The 18,476-nt window shown below is 32.3% G+C and overlaps 1 protein-coding gene across 1 annotated transcript in view; it reads left to right on the forward strand.

Annotated features, from left to right (window-relative positions):
• The window catches only part of LOC126884313 (DNA polymerase epsilon catalytic subunit 1), a 263,412-nt gene that overhangs the window by 198,144 nt on the left and 46,792 nt on the right, over positions 1-18,476 (forward strand). The window contains exons 21-22 of the mRNA XM_050650251.1: positions 7,636-7,904; positions 9,493-9,840. Coding sequence (XP_050506208.1) covers positions 7,636-7,904; positions 9,493-9,840 — 617 coding nt within the window. The remainder of the gene's footprint in view (positions 1-7,635; positions 7,905-9,492; positions 9,841-18,476) is intronic.

Consider the following 18,476-nt stretch of genomic DNA (forward strand, 5'->3'; position numbering starts at 1 on the left):
TGGTGAAATGATTGTGAAAAGCAATAGTTTTAAGTACCTAGGATCGGTATTACAGAGTAATGGAGAAATAGATGGAGATGCATGCAGTAGAATTAGGGCTGGATGGATGAAGTGGAAAAAAGCGAGTGGTGTGTTGTGTGACAGAAAAATTCCAATGAAGCTGAAGGGAAAATTCTATAAAACAGCCATAAGACCGGCTATGATGTACGGAACTTAATGTTGGGCAGTGAAAAAGAAAGAGGAACAACGAATGCATGTGGCGGAAATGAGAATGCTTAGATGGATGAATGGAGTGACAAAGAAGGATAAAATTAGAAATGAGTTTATTAGGGGAAGTCTAGGTGTGGCACCAATTGATGTCAAAATGAGAGAGCATAGGTTAAGATGGTTTGGTCATGTTCAACGTCGAGATGTTAATCACCCAATACGAAGAATAGCTGAAATGCAGATTCCTGGAGGGAGTAGGAGAGGAAGACCAAAGAAGACCTGGTGGGAGACGATAAGGCAGGACATGTTGGTAAAGGGGATTAACATTGATATGACCCAAGATAGAATTGTGTGGAGAAATGCAATTAGGGAAGCCGACCCCGCATAGGGATAAGGCAAAGAGAATGATGATACACATAATATAGATACGTACAAAATTTATTTCGCCGAAGAGATGACGGTCGCGATGACGGTCGCGAAATAAATCTTTTTTCCCCATCTTAAAATAAGTTTTACATTTATTTTAAATTTAAATACTTCTATACAATTTATATATACTATTGTGTATCAATTTGGCAATAAAAGATAGAATAAAAATTTAATTTTTTTAATATAACGCGGGCACATAAATTTGATACACCCTGTATATTGATTTGTAAATATTTATTAGAAGTTAGCTTTCAACGCAAAATGGTTTCTCCTTAATGAATTTTTCCATGAAGAATATTAAAAACATTTTTGTAAATAACAGTGAAGTGAAAGTTATTTAGGATTAGTATTTTAAACCGATTGTTTATTACGGGAAAGATAGAAGCCATAGGTAATTAGTTCTTAGAAAATTAAGGTAAAGAAAGTTTGGAATTTTAAACTTTTTGTTTAACCCCGAGTAAAAATTTGTAGAATTTTCCGAAAGTAATTAGTATGATGGTAGGAAAAATTTTGAAAGTATGAGTGGGTTTTCGAATGAAAAAAAGAATGGGGAGAGAGAAATGTTTCTGATTGGCTTGGAAATTTGGAATGGGGAAAGTTTTATTTTAATGTTGGGACAGTTTGGAAAAGAAAAGATCATTGTGTTACGGGCATTCGAGAAGAGCAGTCAAAAGTTTTCGTGAGTAGTTCAGAAGCAAGTACTAGTGGTTGTTTTTGATAGTGAGAGTAGCTGAAAGTGGAACGAGAGACAAATCAAATCGAGAAGAAATACCTCTTTGATTCTGTAAAGTCCAAGAGAGTAAGTTACAAGAATTATCGTTATTAAAATTATTTGTGACACCAAGTAAAAAAGATACTTGGGTCTCAGGAGATTATTGTTGAGAGAAAGAGAGGAGAGAGTTTTGGAGTTTATTGAACGAGTACTGGCAAAAAGAGGCCTGGCTTGTGTTTTGGAGAAATAGTTGCTAGTATCCTGCTGGATTGTTTGCTGAGAACGGAGAGGGCTTTGATTAGGAGCCTAACATAATCAACAAGGAGGAGCTGTTTGGGTCAAGAGGAGACATCATTGTGTGTGAATCAAAAAGGTCAGTCAATAACCTATGTGATAGATTTTTTTTATAATCAGAAGTTAATTTTTTTACGTAAAAGCATATGAATTTAAGATTCCAACATTTCAAAAATTTAATAGGAAGTATAAGTAATTTTGCGAATACCAAATTTGTTTGTTTAGCTGGGTTTATTAATGGTATCAAGAACAAAGCGATAAATATTTGTTTGAATTAGATTAATTTATATGGTAAAAGTTTCTTTTGGACAGTTATGCCCACAGAATTTAATTGATAAATTTACAGAACATTGCTTTTGATAATAAAGGTAATTGTATGTTTTTATTTATGATTTTTCTATTTATTTCCTTTTCCTATTTTATCCCGATAAGGATCAACTAAGAGATACTGAAACCACGAGAGAAGATAAGTATAACATAAGATAATTTAGACATTTTTTATATTATAAAAAGGCACCCTGAGATTCTTTCTTAATTTTTATGTATGATTTGCGTTAATTAAATAATTGATCAAGTAAATAATAATTAATATAAAAGTAATAGAAAGCAGATCATAACAATACATAAAAATAATATATAGCATAAACGATGACGGTCGCAATGATGGTCGCGATGACGGTCGCTAATTCAATGCTTTTTCCCCTATCCAAAAATCGCGCAACGTCCCTAAAGAAGTTTTCACTTCAAAAAAACTCATTTAGACACCAACTAGAGATAGAGCAAGCGGCGCGTTTTTGTATTGTGGTTTCCCCTGTAGGCGTAATCGACATTTTATGCATTTATTTAGAAATTTAGCGCAATCTCCTTCGCTTTGCTGTTCCTAATGGACCAGGTGTTACGACTTCGTCCTGAGCATCGATCGAAACATCGCAGACCGAAATTTCGTCCGCATTATGTATCAGACTCATCACACGCCTCTTCGTTTTCGATTTCATCGAGAGCTTTTTCAAAAATAGTCGCCGTTTGTTCATCATAATTATGATGGAATTTGCGAATTATTACAATTACTACTACCATTTGTGAATATAACGGAGCATTGTAATCCAACTTTTCTGCATCCACAGGCTTTCTGACATCCTTTTTTGCACTTACAAGAAATAAGTTTCAATAACAATTCTGGAGCAGAGGGTAGGAGCATCGTAACAGGAATTAATCTATTTTTGTATCTTTTCCATCTCCATTGTTCTAGGTTTTTTCCTTCTCGTACCACTGCTGAACCTGGTTCGAATAGAATGTTGTCGTGCTGCTGCTTCTGTTGGTGGTAGCGACGCAATATTAAATTTACTTTTATATGCTGATTTTTTGAAGAATACATATCTATAATATATTTGTTTAAAGACATGTTTTTCTTACTTTTCACATCACTGTAACCGTATAATTGAAGGAAGAAACGTTCTCCTGCTTTAGCAATGATCTCTGGATCAACGTTTAGATTTTTAAATACCTCAACATCCTCGTTTAAATCAGAATGTTTTTGGAGTACATTAATGGATTTCATTTTTCCTTGGTTAAAGAGTGCACATATTACAGCCACTGAAGGCATGCAAAAATAGAATATGATCTGCAGCTGTTTTGTCTATGAATCTATGATACTTTCAGTAGAATATATTTGTTAGGAAATTTTTCTGGACCAAGAGCTGCAACGTCGGAAGGAAAATCGTTTTAAGACGGCTGATTCTTTCATATATTGTTCCCTATGCTTCCTCGAACACCGTACCGGCCATCTGGCTACTGATACAGGTTGCGTTCATTACTGCGCAGCACACTTGTACAGGTAAACATATCGAATTTAAAATTATTGTAAGACGAAAAATTTTTTTGTCATTATTTTTTAAACATTATAGAAATATGAACTGTAATTGACAGACATTTCTGTGGTTTAAAAAGTAATGACAAAAAATTTTTCATCCTAAAATAATTTAAATTTAATATACAGGCTGATTGATGAGTGTGATAAAGCTCAGTAGATCCGCTATAGTAATAGATAGCAATAAAAGTTAATAATAAAAATTGTGGCCAACTTTCAGCTTCACATTACGAAATTAGTTAGATTGTTACAGGGTGTTCGATAACATAGTGGCAGACCAAACTTATATAGAACACAGAACACCCTATATTTTATTTTATATTCGAAATCCTCTTAACTTCCCCATCTCTCTCTCCTGTCGTTTCCCCATTACTGAGGATCGTGATTTCTTCCAATATTCCTAACAATGTTTCTCCATTGGTCTCTATCTTCAGCTGCTCTAAGAGCTTCGCAGAATGAGTTTCCAGCTGAATGCTTTATTTGGTCAGACCATCTAGTTGGTGATCGACCTCTTGATCTTCTCCCCGGAACGTTTCCAGAAACAATTAATCTCTCCAAACTGTCGTCACCTCTGCGAACTACGTGACCAAAGAATTGCAGAATTCGTTGCAGACATATTGTGGACAGCCTTTTTTTAATATTGAGTTGGTTTAGAATGGAAACGTTTGTCCTATGAGCTGTCCAAGGTATGCGCAGCATTCTTCTCCAGCACCACATCTCAAAGGCATCAATTTTTTGGCGCTCGCATGCGAGAAGAGTCCAAGTCTCTGCTCCATATAGAAATATTGAGAATACAAGGGCATTCACCAGTCTCATCTTGATATTTTGAGAGATAGCTCTGTCTTTCCAAACTTTAGTTAGGCGACTCATCGCATTTTTTGCCATACCAATACGTCTCCGAACTTCTGCTTCACAGTTACCATCGTTAGTTATACTAGATCCGAGATAGACAATGGTGTTTACTATCTGGTATTCCTGTAATATGTTAGTCAGTTGAATAGTGTCAAATCTGTCGACCACCATTATTTTTGTCTTAGCTTGATTGATTTTCAGACCAACTTCCCCATCACAAAAATATAAAGGTTTGTTATGTTATATAGTGCTTTTACAAAGTTATAACCAATTTTTTATGAAAATCGTAACAAGTTCAGCTCCCTGTATAAATAAAAAAAAGCACAACAGCTATGGTTTATTGGTTCCATATTTTTTTGTTTATTGTGAAAATTTTTAAGAATTGTTGATATTGCTAATTTTCCTTATATCGAATACAGGGCGAGTCAAAACGCAAGTACATTCTTTTTTCAGAAATTTTAAATGGAACACCCTATATTTTATATTACTATCGAAGAATATCATTACCGTACTTTAATTTTTGTATAATATTCCCTATGCCTAAATTTGTCAGTTTTCGAGATATTTTCATTTTTAGAGCAAGTTATTAATTAGGGTGTTCTATTTACAATTACTGTGAAAATAATGTACTTGCGTTTTGACTGACCCTGTATTCGATATAAAGAAAATTAGCAATATCAACCATTTTTATAAATTTTGACAATCAACAAAAAAATATGGCACCAATAAACCATTGCTGTTGTGCTTATTTTTATTTATACAGGGAGCTGAACTTATTACGATTTTAATAGAACATTGGTTATAACTTTGTAAATACCCTGTATAACATAACAAACCTTTATATTTTTGTGATGGGGAAGTTAAGAAGATTTCGAATATAAAATAAAACATGGGGTGTTCCATTTAAAAAAACAAAAGTTTGGTCTGCCACTATGTTATCGAACACCCTGTAACATACTAACTAATTTTGTAATGTGAAGCGCAAAGTTAGCTACAATTTTTGTTATTAACTTTTATTGCTATCTATTACTATAGCGGATCTACTAAGCTTTTTCACATTAATCAATTACCCTGATTTTGTGTTTACCTGTACAGGTGTGCTGCGCAGTAATGAACGCAACCTGTATCAGCAGCCACATGGCCGGTACGGTGTTCAAAAAAGCATAGGGAACAATATATGAAAGAATCAGCCGTCTTAAAATGATTTCTCGAAAACGTTGCTAGCTCTTAGACGGTATCGAATGCTGGTGAAACATTTATTGCGGTATTGATGATTGATTAGCATATCCGCATCTTCCGAGGCTTGTGAGAACATGAAATTTTCCCCTTCTCAAATTTTGTCTTCAACATTCTAATGAGGCGGTTATTGTTCACATCATTCCCCAGAAATTGGGGAATTCCAACTTGTGATACAGTTGGAATCATTGTCTCGTCAAAAAGTATAACTACTGAAGAAGCTATTCGTGATTTGGTACTACGGTTAGCTACATTTTCAGGATATCCGTCGAATACGATTATGGCATTGGATTTATATTTCGATCGAACGTACGTGATGTAGTTACTGCAAATAGATGAAAATGGTTCCCCGCGGTGACTCGGTGACCAAATGACTCGGTGTAATAAGGCGACAATTAATAGTAGAATGAAAATAATCGTTTCGTTTTGATTCAATTCGAGTCTCTTGCCATCCTCTGACATCTGATGTTTCGGAATCTATTCCTTCTTAAAGAGGCTTTACAAGAAGACTGAATTGAACCATAACGAAACGAAGAGGAAGTGCAAATATTAAAATATTTGCACCGGAGTATGGTTAGACTGTAATTTAACGGGGAATGATAAAATGGGTGAAAAATAATTTCGACCACGTCCAAGTAATCTGTTAACCGAGATACACTAGTACCAAGCGGCGCCGCTAGGAGAACACTCCAATAATGCGTCGCAGATTACTTATATGAAACGTGGTCATTTTGTACTCTAAATCCGAGTAATCGACCACGTACAAGTAATCTGTTAACCGAAATTATTTTTCACTCATTTCATCATTCCCCGTTAGAGGACAGTCTAACCATACTCCGGTGCAAATATTTTAATATTTGCACTTCCTCTTCGTTTCGTTATGGTTCAATTCAGTCTTCTTGTAAAACCTCTTTGACAAGGAATAGATTCCGAAACATCAGATGTCAGAGGATAGCAAGAGACTCGAATTGAAGACACGCGAGTACAGAGTACAATAAGTAATCTGCGACGCATTATTGGAGTGTTCTCCTAGCGGCGCCGCTTGGTACTAGTGTATCTCGGTTAACAGATTACTTGGACGTGGTCGAAATTATTTTTCACTCATTTCATCATTCCCCGTTAGAGGACAGTCTAACCATACTCCGGTGCAAATATTTTAATATTTGCACTTCCTCTTCGTTTCGTTATGGTTCAATTCAGTCTTCTTGTAAAACCTCTTTGACAAGGAATAGATTCCGAAACATCAGATGTCAGAGGATGGCAAGAGACTCGAATTGAATCAAAACGAAACGATTATTTTCTTTTTGTCATACCTTACTCGGTTTTAGAGTACAAAATGACCACTTTTCATATAAGTAATCTGCGACGCATTATTGCCGCTTGGTACTAGTGTATCTCGGTTAATACATTACTTGGACGTGGTCGAAATTATTTTTCACTCATTTAATAGTAGAATGTTTTAGAAAAATATACGAAAAACACGTGGTGGTGTAGATGAATAATACTTTGTCACCCTGGTACGCGAATACTATTGATTTTACAGGAAAAAAACTATAAATACATAAATTGTAGGAAATTTTTTCTAATTTAATTTTGTACATATATGTAAATGTTTTTTTCGTAAAGTGCATCGGAAAGGAGATATTCCCAAAAAACTTATTAGGCGCCATTTTTCAATATGGCGGCGCAAGCGGCGGACGTACGGGGTAGCAAAGTTGAAATTCGAAAAGAGCATATACCGAAATAAAACTACCAATTTTCAAAACTCCCCGAACACTTTCCAGGTGACCCCCTTTTTTGACCAAATTACTGAACTATTAGGATTTCAAAAAGTTTAGGAGAGGGGTTTGGCGCCTAACGTTTAGAGTTAAGGTTGACCCCTTTTTATCCTTATATTTAGCTAGTCCGGCTCTAAATCTCAAATATACGAACATTTTTAATGATTTTACCATCCCATGGTAATTATTATCATTGGTTTATCGTTGCACAATATAGATTGTTTAAAATTTAAGAAGTATTTAAATTTTATTTGTTCCAGGATATCGAAGAACTTTATAATGTTATTGATTGGCAAAAAGTTGGTGCAAGAGCAATAGTCAGACATTATTTAAACAGTGAAAAGGTTTTGGAATTGATGACTGAACAGAGTAGGTATTTTCAATTACCTCTAGGGAATATGCCGTCTGACCCAGCTATATTCGGGTCTGATTTATTCTTTTCTAGACATCTTATGAAACATAATCACGTGCTGTGGTTTTCTACCACTGATAAACCAGATCTTGGGGGCAGCCAAGAAAATGATGCAAGGTAAATAATAGGTTGACTATATAAATACTGTATAATCGATATTGATTTAAAATTATATTATGGAAATACGATATCGTCAGAATTTCAATTTGTTGTAGAATATATAACACCAATTTTCTATGTACTAAAATCCCACACAAAACATATTTTTACTTTCAGTTGTTTATATATTTATCTTTATCTACTCTATCTCATATTATGTATAAGTTTTTAGTTTATGAAAACTGTCATTATAGATAGCAGTGTTTTTTTTTGGCACACTTTCATATAATCAAATATCCTTAACTTTCGCGTTGTCATGGTGATGACATGTGAGCAATAAATTTTGTGGTTTGAAAGAAGCTAGAATTTTTAAATGTCAAAGTTCTAAAAATTGTAGAATAGAAATGAATTTTAGTGACGAAGATTTACAGTTTTTTTATTTGTTTATCGTAGATAAAATATTGTATGAAACTGTGCGTAAAGTACTTTTTGCGAACTTACGCGGTGTATAGCACTCGCTCCGCTGTCGCTCGTGCTCTAAACATGGCGTTCGTTCGCAAAAAGCATAATTAACGAACTGTTTCATAAATAACTATTTTTTTTTACTTACAGTTGATAATAATTGTGGCAAACAATTCTTTGGAATTTAGACATCTTGTGTTTTTTGCTTGCTGTTTACTCACACATTCAATATATTAAGGACTCTAAGAGCCCCCAGTTATTTTTTACGAACCAGTACCAAAATCTTGTTACGGTAGAATTTTCAGAAGCTTCTTTAGATAGTAAAGGGCTAATATGACCTTTTTTCCTCTTGACCATCTTTGATTATTGCGAAAGATATAGCTGCCGTAATAGAATCACACCCGACTTTTTGGGAGTCTTGTCTTTGATCCAAATTTCTATTTAGAATTATTTAGAATTTATTTAACATCAACATCATCATTCTTAACCAGCTGATTTTTCATATTGTTTGTGGTTTGTTTCATTTTAATCTCCGAATTGTTCCATTAATGCTGGATCTGGCCCAAACAGATATTCCTCCAATGTTGGAAAACGTACCTTTCATCCTTAATGTTGGAATACGTTTTGCTCACTTGTTTGTGGTTGATCAGTTCATTTATCTTCTGTACTTTTCCTTTTTGTCATTTTTCTTTTACTTTTTACATAATATTATTTATGTTTCTTAGATCTAGTTTCTTTTGAAACATACTGTCTTGCTCTATTTATATTTTCAAAGTTTGAATTGCTCGTTAGTAATACAAATTGCTATCTTAACATTGCTAAAGCAGTCGCAGATTGTAAGGAAACTCAATATAATATCAGAAGGAGTAAAGAAAAAAATCTCAAGGTTTAAAAAGAGGGAATACCAAGGTTTTTCTTCCTTCTGTTTATTAATTATTATTACATATTTACCAAAAGTGTGTCAAATTTGTGCTAGCTGTTTGATTCCTAAAATAATTCTCAAAGCAATTAAAGTTGATAGATAAAATGTAAGTATAATAGAGTACCTACTTTTATTGTAAAAAAAAGATTACAGCGTACATACAAAATAAAATGAACAGTAAAATTCATAATTTTATTAATATCGCATTGGTTTCTATTTCAGGCTTTTGGCAGAGAACCAGGAGGATTCTTCAGAGGTGTGTAATGTACCAGGATGGTACTCATCCATTTGTGTGGAATTAGATATTGACAGTTTAGCAATTAATACATTACTTCAGTCTCACCGTGTTACTGATATTGAAGGAACAAGTAACATTACATCATTCGATGCATCGGAAATAACTTCAATCGATAATATGATATCTGGAAATCAAAATCAAACCTGTTATGATGAAAGCAGTAGATGTGCAGAGTCATTTAAAATTTTAAGGGCAATGGCAGTAGCGTGGATGAGAGATATTTCAATGCACAAAAATGTATTCGCTGATTTTCAAGTTATACATTTTTATAGGTAAGGACTAAATTTATAAAAATGTTATAGGTAATTTAAAAAACGTTAATATAACGTTAATATGGTATTAATAATGTTCATAAAAGATATAAAAAATTGAAGGCACTCGTGGGAGTGCCGACAGAAGTGAAAACTTCTTATAGTAAATAAATTACGAGCTCAATGCTTTTTCCCCGTCCAAAAAGAAGTGCTATATACGCGATGCTTATGCTCTATGCTATTTATGTATACATACACATAATTTATGTACGTACAACATTATTTCAGCGAAGTGATGACGGTCGAAAATTCAATACTTTTCCCCATCCAAGAAGTGCACAACGTCCCTAAAGAAATTTTCAATTCAAAAATTTATTTCGTCGAAGCGACGACGTTCCCTAATTTAATACTTTTTCCCCATCCAATAAGTGCACAACCTAATTTAATACTTTCCCCATCCAAAAAGTGCACAACGTACCTCAAGAAGTTTTCACTTCAGAAATTTATTTCATTGAAGCGATGACGGTTGCTAATTTAATACTGTTTTCCATACAAAAAGTGCACAACGTCCCTAAAGAAGTTTTCACTTCAAAAATGTATTTCGTCGAAGCGATGACGCATGACGGTTGCTAATTTAATAATTTTTCCCCATCCAAAAAGTGCACAACGCCCCTCAAGAAGTTTTCACTTCAAAAATCAATTTCATCGAAGCTATGATGGTCGCGATGACGGTCGCTAATTCAATACTTTTTCCCATCTATTTATTTATTTATTTATTTATTTAGCGTATGGCTCTATCACAGTTTTTGTATAAAAATAAAGATCACAATACATTAAAAAATAATAATAATTAATTTTTATAAACGAAAATTTAGTTGATAAATATATTGAATCGATTCATTGGTCGCCATTAAAAAATCGGACCAATTGCCACTGTACGATCTGATGGGGCATTCCTCCACCAAATGCTTAACCGTTTGTCTTTCAGCACCGCAATCGCAATTTGGAGAAGGTATTTTTTCCCATCTAAAAAGTGAGTAGAGCACCTACCACAGTTGGTTCTAATTCTATTTAGTGTAGTCCAGATCCGTCTTGGTTGATTGAAGCCCTCTGGTTTGCTTGTAATACATGGCATATTTCGGATGTCAGGTGGAGCATTCTTCTCCCAATCTTCTTGCCAACTGTCGGTTATTTCGAAATTCCTTTCAATTAGTATCCTTGCAGAATCCAGAGGGTTTTTTCTTGAACGAAGCCTGCTTATGTCTCTGTCGTTAATATCAACGTGAGAGCGGAGTACAGGATCGACGTTAATTTTTCTATACTCCCTGATAAGAGCATGTTCTCGACGGATTTGTGAGGGGGCTATGTGGCTTACTGTTGGTAGCCAATACGTACAATTTTCACATCTAAAAAGTGCACAACGTCCCTAAAGAAATTTTCACTTCAAAAATTTATTTCGTCGAAGCGATGACGGTCGCTAATTTAATATTTTTTCCTCATCCAAAAAGTGCACAACGTCCCTCAAGAAGTTTTCACTTCAAAAATTTATTTCTTCGAAGCGATGACGGTCGCCAATTTAATACATTTTCACATCCAAAAAGTGCACAACGTCCCTAAAAAAGTTTTCACTTCAATAAATATACGTACAGAATTTATTTCGTCGAAGAGATGACGGTCGCGAAATAAATCCTTTTTCCTCATCAAAAAATAGGTTTTACATTTTTTATTTAAAATTTAAATACTTATATACAATTTATATATACATACAAATAATATTATAGCATAAGCGATGACGGTCGCGAATTCAATGCTTTTTCTTCTATCCAAAAATCGCGCAACGTCCCTGAAGAAGTTTTCTCGTCAAAAAATATTGCAGGAGGACTAATTTATTAGTTCGTCTCATAAATTGCAGATTTTTCAAAATCTGTGATCACTTCTAATTCAATGTGTTCTATTTTCCTACTGCTGTTCTATTTTTCATTTTGCCTCACCATTAACAGAAATATATTGGTATAGAACTATTAATTAAACTTGGATTAAAACAATTTTTAGTGCACGTCAGATTTCCCTTGTCGTAATTTGAAACTCGCAGTCAAAAGTAACAAAAAATTCGGTAAGGATTTAATTTACTTGTAAATAATTAGTTTTCCAAACTTTTTTACAAGTGATGTCTAATAATAAAGTTTTGAATGATCTAGCATTAACAAAAATTTTAAATATTAATCACAAGCATTCTACATTTAATTTGTCCAATACATAAATAAATTTATCATTATTATTAATCTACGCGTCAGAGAAAACGTATATATTTCTCCATTTCCTTGTTAATTTGTTTTATGTTAATTAAATTAAATGAATTATTACGTTTACTGAGAAGCTAAAATTAGCCTGTAAAGAGAATAAACAAATTCGCAAAACCTATGAAACCATAAAGTTCACAGAACTCATTATTTACGAATCAGCGAAGCTCCGCAAAATTGATTGTTTTAAAAACTGTGTGAATTATTGTAGTGTTTTAAAGAGTTTCTGAGTGTTATGCTGGCCTCCATACAGTGAAGTATATTTTTCATACAGAAATAAAAAAACTTCGATTTGTATATTTGTATAAAATAGTTTATTAAAAAACTTCTTAAAATGTCATCCAAATGCATTGCAAAACGTTTTCGATCTAAATTAGATCATCTTCAGTGCATTTTGCCGAGTAGATTAAACTAGCACACTATTAAAAGTGGTAACCTCAAAATATATGGTTTACATAATATTATTGTATAAAATATGGCGGCTCCAAGTCGATGTTAATGGATTATATTATGCTATGAATACTCAAAGGGCAACATGGTTCCCTGCTCGAATAAAAATCGTGGTTCTTGCCCATTGAGTTGGTATGTGCCCATTGAACTGGCAAAACCCACGATTTTTATTCGAGCAGGGAACCATGTTGCCCTTTGAGTATTCATAGCATAATATAATCCATTAATATAATCGAGTCGCCATATTTTATACAATAATATTATGTAAACCATATATTTTGAGGTTACCACTTTTAATAGTGTGCTAGTTTCATCTACTCAGCAGAATGCGCTGAAGATGTTCTAATTTAGATCGAAAACGTTTTGCAATCCATTTGGATGACATTTTCAGAAGTTTTTTAATAAACTATTTTATATCAATATACAAATCGAAGTTTTTTACTTCTGTATGGGTTTTTTAACTAATACCCCAGACTGTGGGTGAAAAATAGGTCGATTTCAGGGTATAATTCAAGAATAATTGTTGAAACCTATCAGGTATTGTAAAGGACGATGCCAGGAATAACTTCTACTGAAATGTAACCAAAAATATTGTGCGCATTTTTTTATATTGCGATTTTCATTTGTTAAATTTGCAATTTTTAAAGATTTTTAATTTTGCAGCTTAGCATATTGATTTTAGAAATAAACTTTTTTGTAGAAAGCTGTAGTAAATTAAAAAACCTACAATTTGAGCTATGGTAAGTTTAATTTCGTTTATTGGTTATTGCAAAACAGCCTGCGAAAGGTCCAAAATGGCCGTTTTTTACAATTGCATTATTTATTGTACAAATCATTTTTTTATATTTTTTAAAGCTTTAAAATGAAAATCTTTCAATTCCAAACATAAAAAAAGTTGTAAAGCCAGATTAACGAATTTGTTGCTTAGATATTATAAATTGTTTATCCCAAGAGGTCAAATGTCGAAGGCTATAACTTTTTGAAAAAAATCGTAGAGAGTTGGTGAAACATCCAATCTCCTTCTAAAGAGTTATATTTTCATATTCTGATGTAAATAAATGCGTAAAACATTTTTAAACCTCTAATTTTTGTTTTTGAAAATAAGGGGGCAAATTAGTTATAAACATTTAGAGCTGAAGCGGCCCTGTACATCCTATGAGTTTTTAACTTACAGATTATTGTTGCTGAAGACGAAACGAAGATTTATAAAAAAATAAAAATTTTCTACAACAAACTGAAGCCGAGATAATTGTTTTTTGTTTTCTTAAATCATAGTGCCTTTATTTATAACAATTAAGAAATTATTTTACAGTCATTGACTAAAGAAAGGCTTATATTATCTTAAAATAAAAATTATTATAAAATATAATTACATTAATTATTAAAAATTATTTTTAAAATCGGTGCTTTTGCCAGCGGCCGAATTTTGCAAATCGCCCGGCTCGCTTCAAATCCGCGCGCTCGGAAAATTTTTACGTAACTTGTATTAAATTTTGACAGAAAACAATTTAATAATATTACCATTATAATATACAGTCTGTTTACCACTGTATTTGTTTTTCTTGATAAACTTGTGAAATCTCATTTCTGAAGAAATAATATTACAAAAATGATACATATATATGAAATATATAACTATATTTTTAATTTTCTCATTATTATATAAATATTATAATAATAATGTTACTTCTTATTATACAATATAAAACTTTTTCTTCTTGTAGTTACTATCCGTTTTGGATGTTGGCGAACATTATTATTATTATATGTATCATTTTTGTAATATTATGTCTTCAGAAATGAGATTTCATATATAAAAGTTTATCAAGAAAAACAAATACAGTGGTAAACAGACTGTATATTATAATGGTAATATTATTAAATAGTTTTCTGTCAAAATTTAATACAAGTTACTTAAAAATTTTCCGAGCGCGCGGATTTGAAGCGAGCCGGGCGATTTGCAAAATTCGGCCGCTCGCAAAAGCACCGATTTTAAAAATAATTTTTAATAATTAAATGTACTTATATTTTATAATAATTTTTATTTTAAGATAATATAAGTCTTTCTTTAGTCAATGACTGTAAAATAATTTCTTAATTGTTATAAATAAAGGCACTACGATTTAAGAAAAAAAAAACAATTATCTCGGCTTCAGTTGGTTGCACAAAATTTTTATTTTTTTATAAATCTTCGTTTCGTCTTCAGCAACTTTAATCTGTAAGTTAGAAACTCATAGGATGTACAGGGCCGCTTTAGCTCTAAATGTTTATAACGAAATTTACCCCCCTATTTTCAAACCCAAAAATGATCTCGGCTTCAGTTGGTCGTAGAATTTTTTTAGTTTCTTATAAATCTTCGTTTCGTCTTCAGCAACAATAATCTGTAAGTTAAAAACTCATAGGATGTACAGGGCGGCTTCAGCTCTAAATGTGTATAACGAAATTTGCCCCCTTATTTTCAAACCCAAAAATTAGAGGTTTAAAAATGTTTTACGCATTTATTTACATCAGAATATAAAAATATAACTCTTTAGAAGGAGATTGGATGTTTCACCAACTCTCTACGCTTTTTTTTTCAAAAAGTTATAGCCTTCGACATTTGACCTCTTGGGATAAACAATTTATAATATCTAAGCAACAAATTCGTTAATCTGGCTTTACAATTTTTTTTATGTTTGGAATTGAAAGATCTTCATTTTAAAGCTTTAAAAAATATAAAAAAATGATTTGTACAATAAATAATGCAATTGTAAAAAACGGCCATTTTGGACCTTTCGCTGGCTGTTTTGCAATAACCAATAAACGAAATTAAACTTACCATAGCTCAAATTGTAGGTTTTTTAATTTACTACAACTTTGTATTAAAAAGTTTTTCTCTAAAATCAATATCCTAAGCTGCAAAATTAAAAATCATTAAAAATTGCAAATTTAACAAATGAAAATCGCAATAAAAAAAGCGCACAATATTTTTGGTTACATTTTAGTAGAAGTTATTCCTGGCATCGTCCTTTACAACACCTGATAGGTTTCAAAAATTCCTGAATTATATCACGTTTTTTCACCCACAGCCTGGGGTATAAGGTATACAGCCAGCTACAGGGATTTTCCCATTGATTTTGACGTATATTTCTTATCGACGATATAAAAATATCGAAGTATCGAAAGAGATGTGGCGAGACAATTGAATATTAGTCGTCAAACTGTGCAGAGAACTTACCAATGATTTCTTGAGACCCGATCTCATCAACACTGACACGGTACGGGTGCCAAAGGTACAGTCAGAGAAGATCTCGTCCTCACTATTGCTGCATTGCGAAACCTGACGCAAACTGCTAGAATGCTCCAAAGGCATATTCGGCAAGACCAAGGACTAGAAATCCGCATTAATACTATTCGACGAATGTTAAGAGAACAGGGTTTTATAGCTTACAATCCAGCAACGGTGTCTTATTTACTGCAGCTTACAAAAGATGCATATTTGTATTTGCCCGTGAATACGTCAATTGGATAATAGACGATTGGAAAAAGGTATTTGTTTACGGATGAATATATAATATCACTATTGGATATAAATGAGGTCAATACTCGCAATCTTTGAGTTTGTATTTTATTGGTGTTAAAAAATGTGAGACAACTGGTTCGAGGCTTATATTATTTGCCTCATCATCAGGCCCAGTACATAGTCTTTCTGAATTACAAATTACATTACAAGCTAAAATTACAAAAATATATAAATATAGAAACCAACTATGTCCGAATTTTAAATTTTTACAGTAAAAAGTAAACAGCAAACAACTTTAAATTATTGAAGTAAGTAATTGAATAGACATTAAAAAGTATGTATTGAGACATTATGTCATTGATAAAGACCAGTCTGATGAGAATTGCGTAATATATAATATAATATATACTACCATCAATCCTTAGATGGTTAAGGGTTGATGGAGTTTAATTTAAGATTTTACAGTCAAAATACACTTAAATTTAGGTTAGTACTTACATATCAGTAACAAGACTATTCTACAATTGTAGATGGTCCCATATATCTCCAGATCCATCAATAAGGAGACTAACTGAGATATTGTGATGTCTAAAACTAAATCTGAGCTGGTCTGCTTATTGATGGAGCTGGAGATAAATGGGACCATCTACAGCTGTAGAACAGTCTTTATATTATTATATCACTCAATTCTCATCAGACTAGTCTTTACCAATGACATAATGTCTCAATATATACTTTAATGTCTAGTCAATTACTCACTTTAATAATTTAAAGTTGTTTGCTATTTACTTTTTACTGTAAAAATTTTAAATTGGTACATAGTTGGTTTCTATATATATATATATATATATATATATATATATATATATATATATATATATATATATATATATATATATATATATTCTATAACACTATAAAACAGTGTTGAAATTATCGGGAAATGCGGTCTGTGGCTTAGATTGAAACTACATTTAATTCTATTGAATTCGATATTTCGATGAGTATTTATTAATTTTTCATCTTCATCAGGAACAAACTACAAAATTAACTAACAGTTAGGTACAAACATAATATTACAATGATATAACTTACGAATTGTTGTAGGTATGTTATATAAAGCAATTTAACTTAAAGCTATGCATGTCGTTTCACGAGAACGTCGAGGGCGGCACTGAATCAGGTATCTTTTCTCACATGTGTTAAGGGCCAAAAGTTCCAATATCGAGCCATCTGTTTAATATTCTGCTATTTTTAGAATTTTAAAACATTGCAGTAAATTTCGCTTAATCTACTTGTGTCTGATTTATAATATATATATATATATATATATATATATATATATATATATATATATATATATATATATATATATATATATATATATGAGCAATATTTCTACTTTTCGGTGAATTTTGTGGGGAGGGTCCTCGGATTTTCTTCAAATTTTAGTATGTTATTGGACCTATTTAAAAAACGTTATCCTGAGCGTTACAGACCCCTAGGGGCCTTAGAGCCCTAGTTAGGGCCCGTCCAAGACCCAAAAAAGGTCGTTTTTGCCGTATATTTGACAGGCTGTATATCGGCTCCCATTTAACCGATTTTGACTTATCAAACGTCATTGTCTTTGTAATTTTAAGTAGTTTTTTCAGTGACAATTTCAAGGTTTTAGTCAATAACCCTGATTTTTGGGACCATTTTAAGTAACGCTAAAAATTTCAAAAAAATTACTATTTTCAAAAATTTATCAAAAATCTAATTTTAATCCGATTTTCATTTTCTGGACGACAGTTAAAAGGTATTAAAAAGGGCTTTAAAATGGTATTTTGTGAGTTAAAATCCATTCAGTAGAAGTGGAGATAAAACAGATTGAAAATAGACATTTTTGTAAAAATGAGGATTTTACGCATTTTCAAAGTGCTGGCACCTTTTGGGGTATATATTAAATTGTACAAAAATTTTTTTACAGGCAGTTTTTTTATATAAATAATAACGTTTCATTGGAGATTTTCTTGGCCCGAGCCTCTATCTACCTTATATAGCCCTCTAAAAATGAGTATTTTGTTACTCAAATGAGGCAACTTAACAAACAACTTACGGCTTATTTCTATCAATCAGATAGCCTGAAGACTTTATCTATCACAGATTATAAAAGTATACATTAAAATCTTTTATTTAAGGGGTCATACAAACTTCTAGGTAGCCTAGAAGTGCAGTTATGATATTTCAAAGTCTTAACTAAAATCAAAGTATCAATTCTGTGAACGCTACTTTTATAGACTAAGAGCCGCTATAGATGAAATTTGATAATTATTTTAAGCACGATAAAAGCCTAAAACTTAAATAGTAGAACCTAAAAGAAAAGCTATGAACACTCTGCCGTCACTTTTTAGAGGCACACACCT

The sequence above is a fragment of the Diabrotica virgifera genome, chromosome 5 (assembly GCF_917563875.1).
Source record: "Diabrotica virgifera virgifera chromosome 5, PGI_DIABVI_V3a".
NCBI classification, from domain to species: domain Eukaryota; kingdom Metazoa; phylum Arthropoda; class Insecta; order Coleoptera; family Chrysomelidae; genus Diabrotica; species Diabrotica virgifera.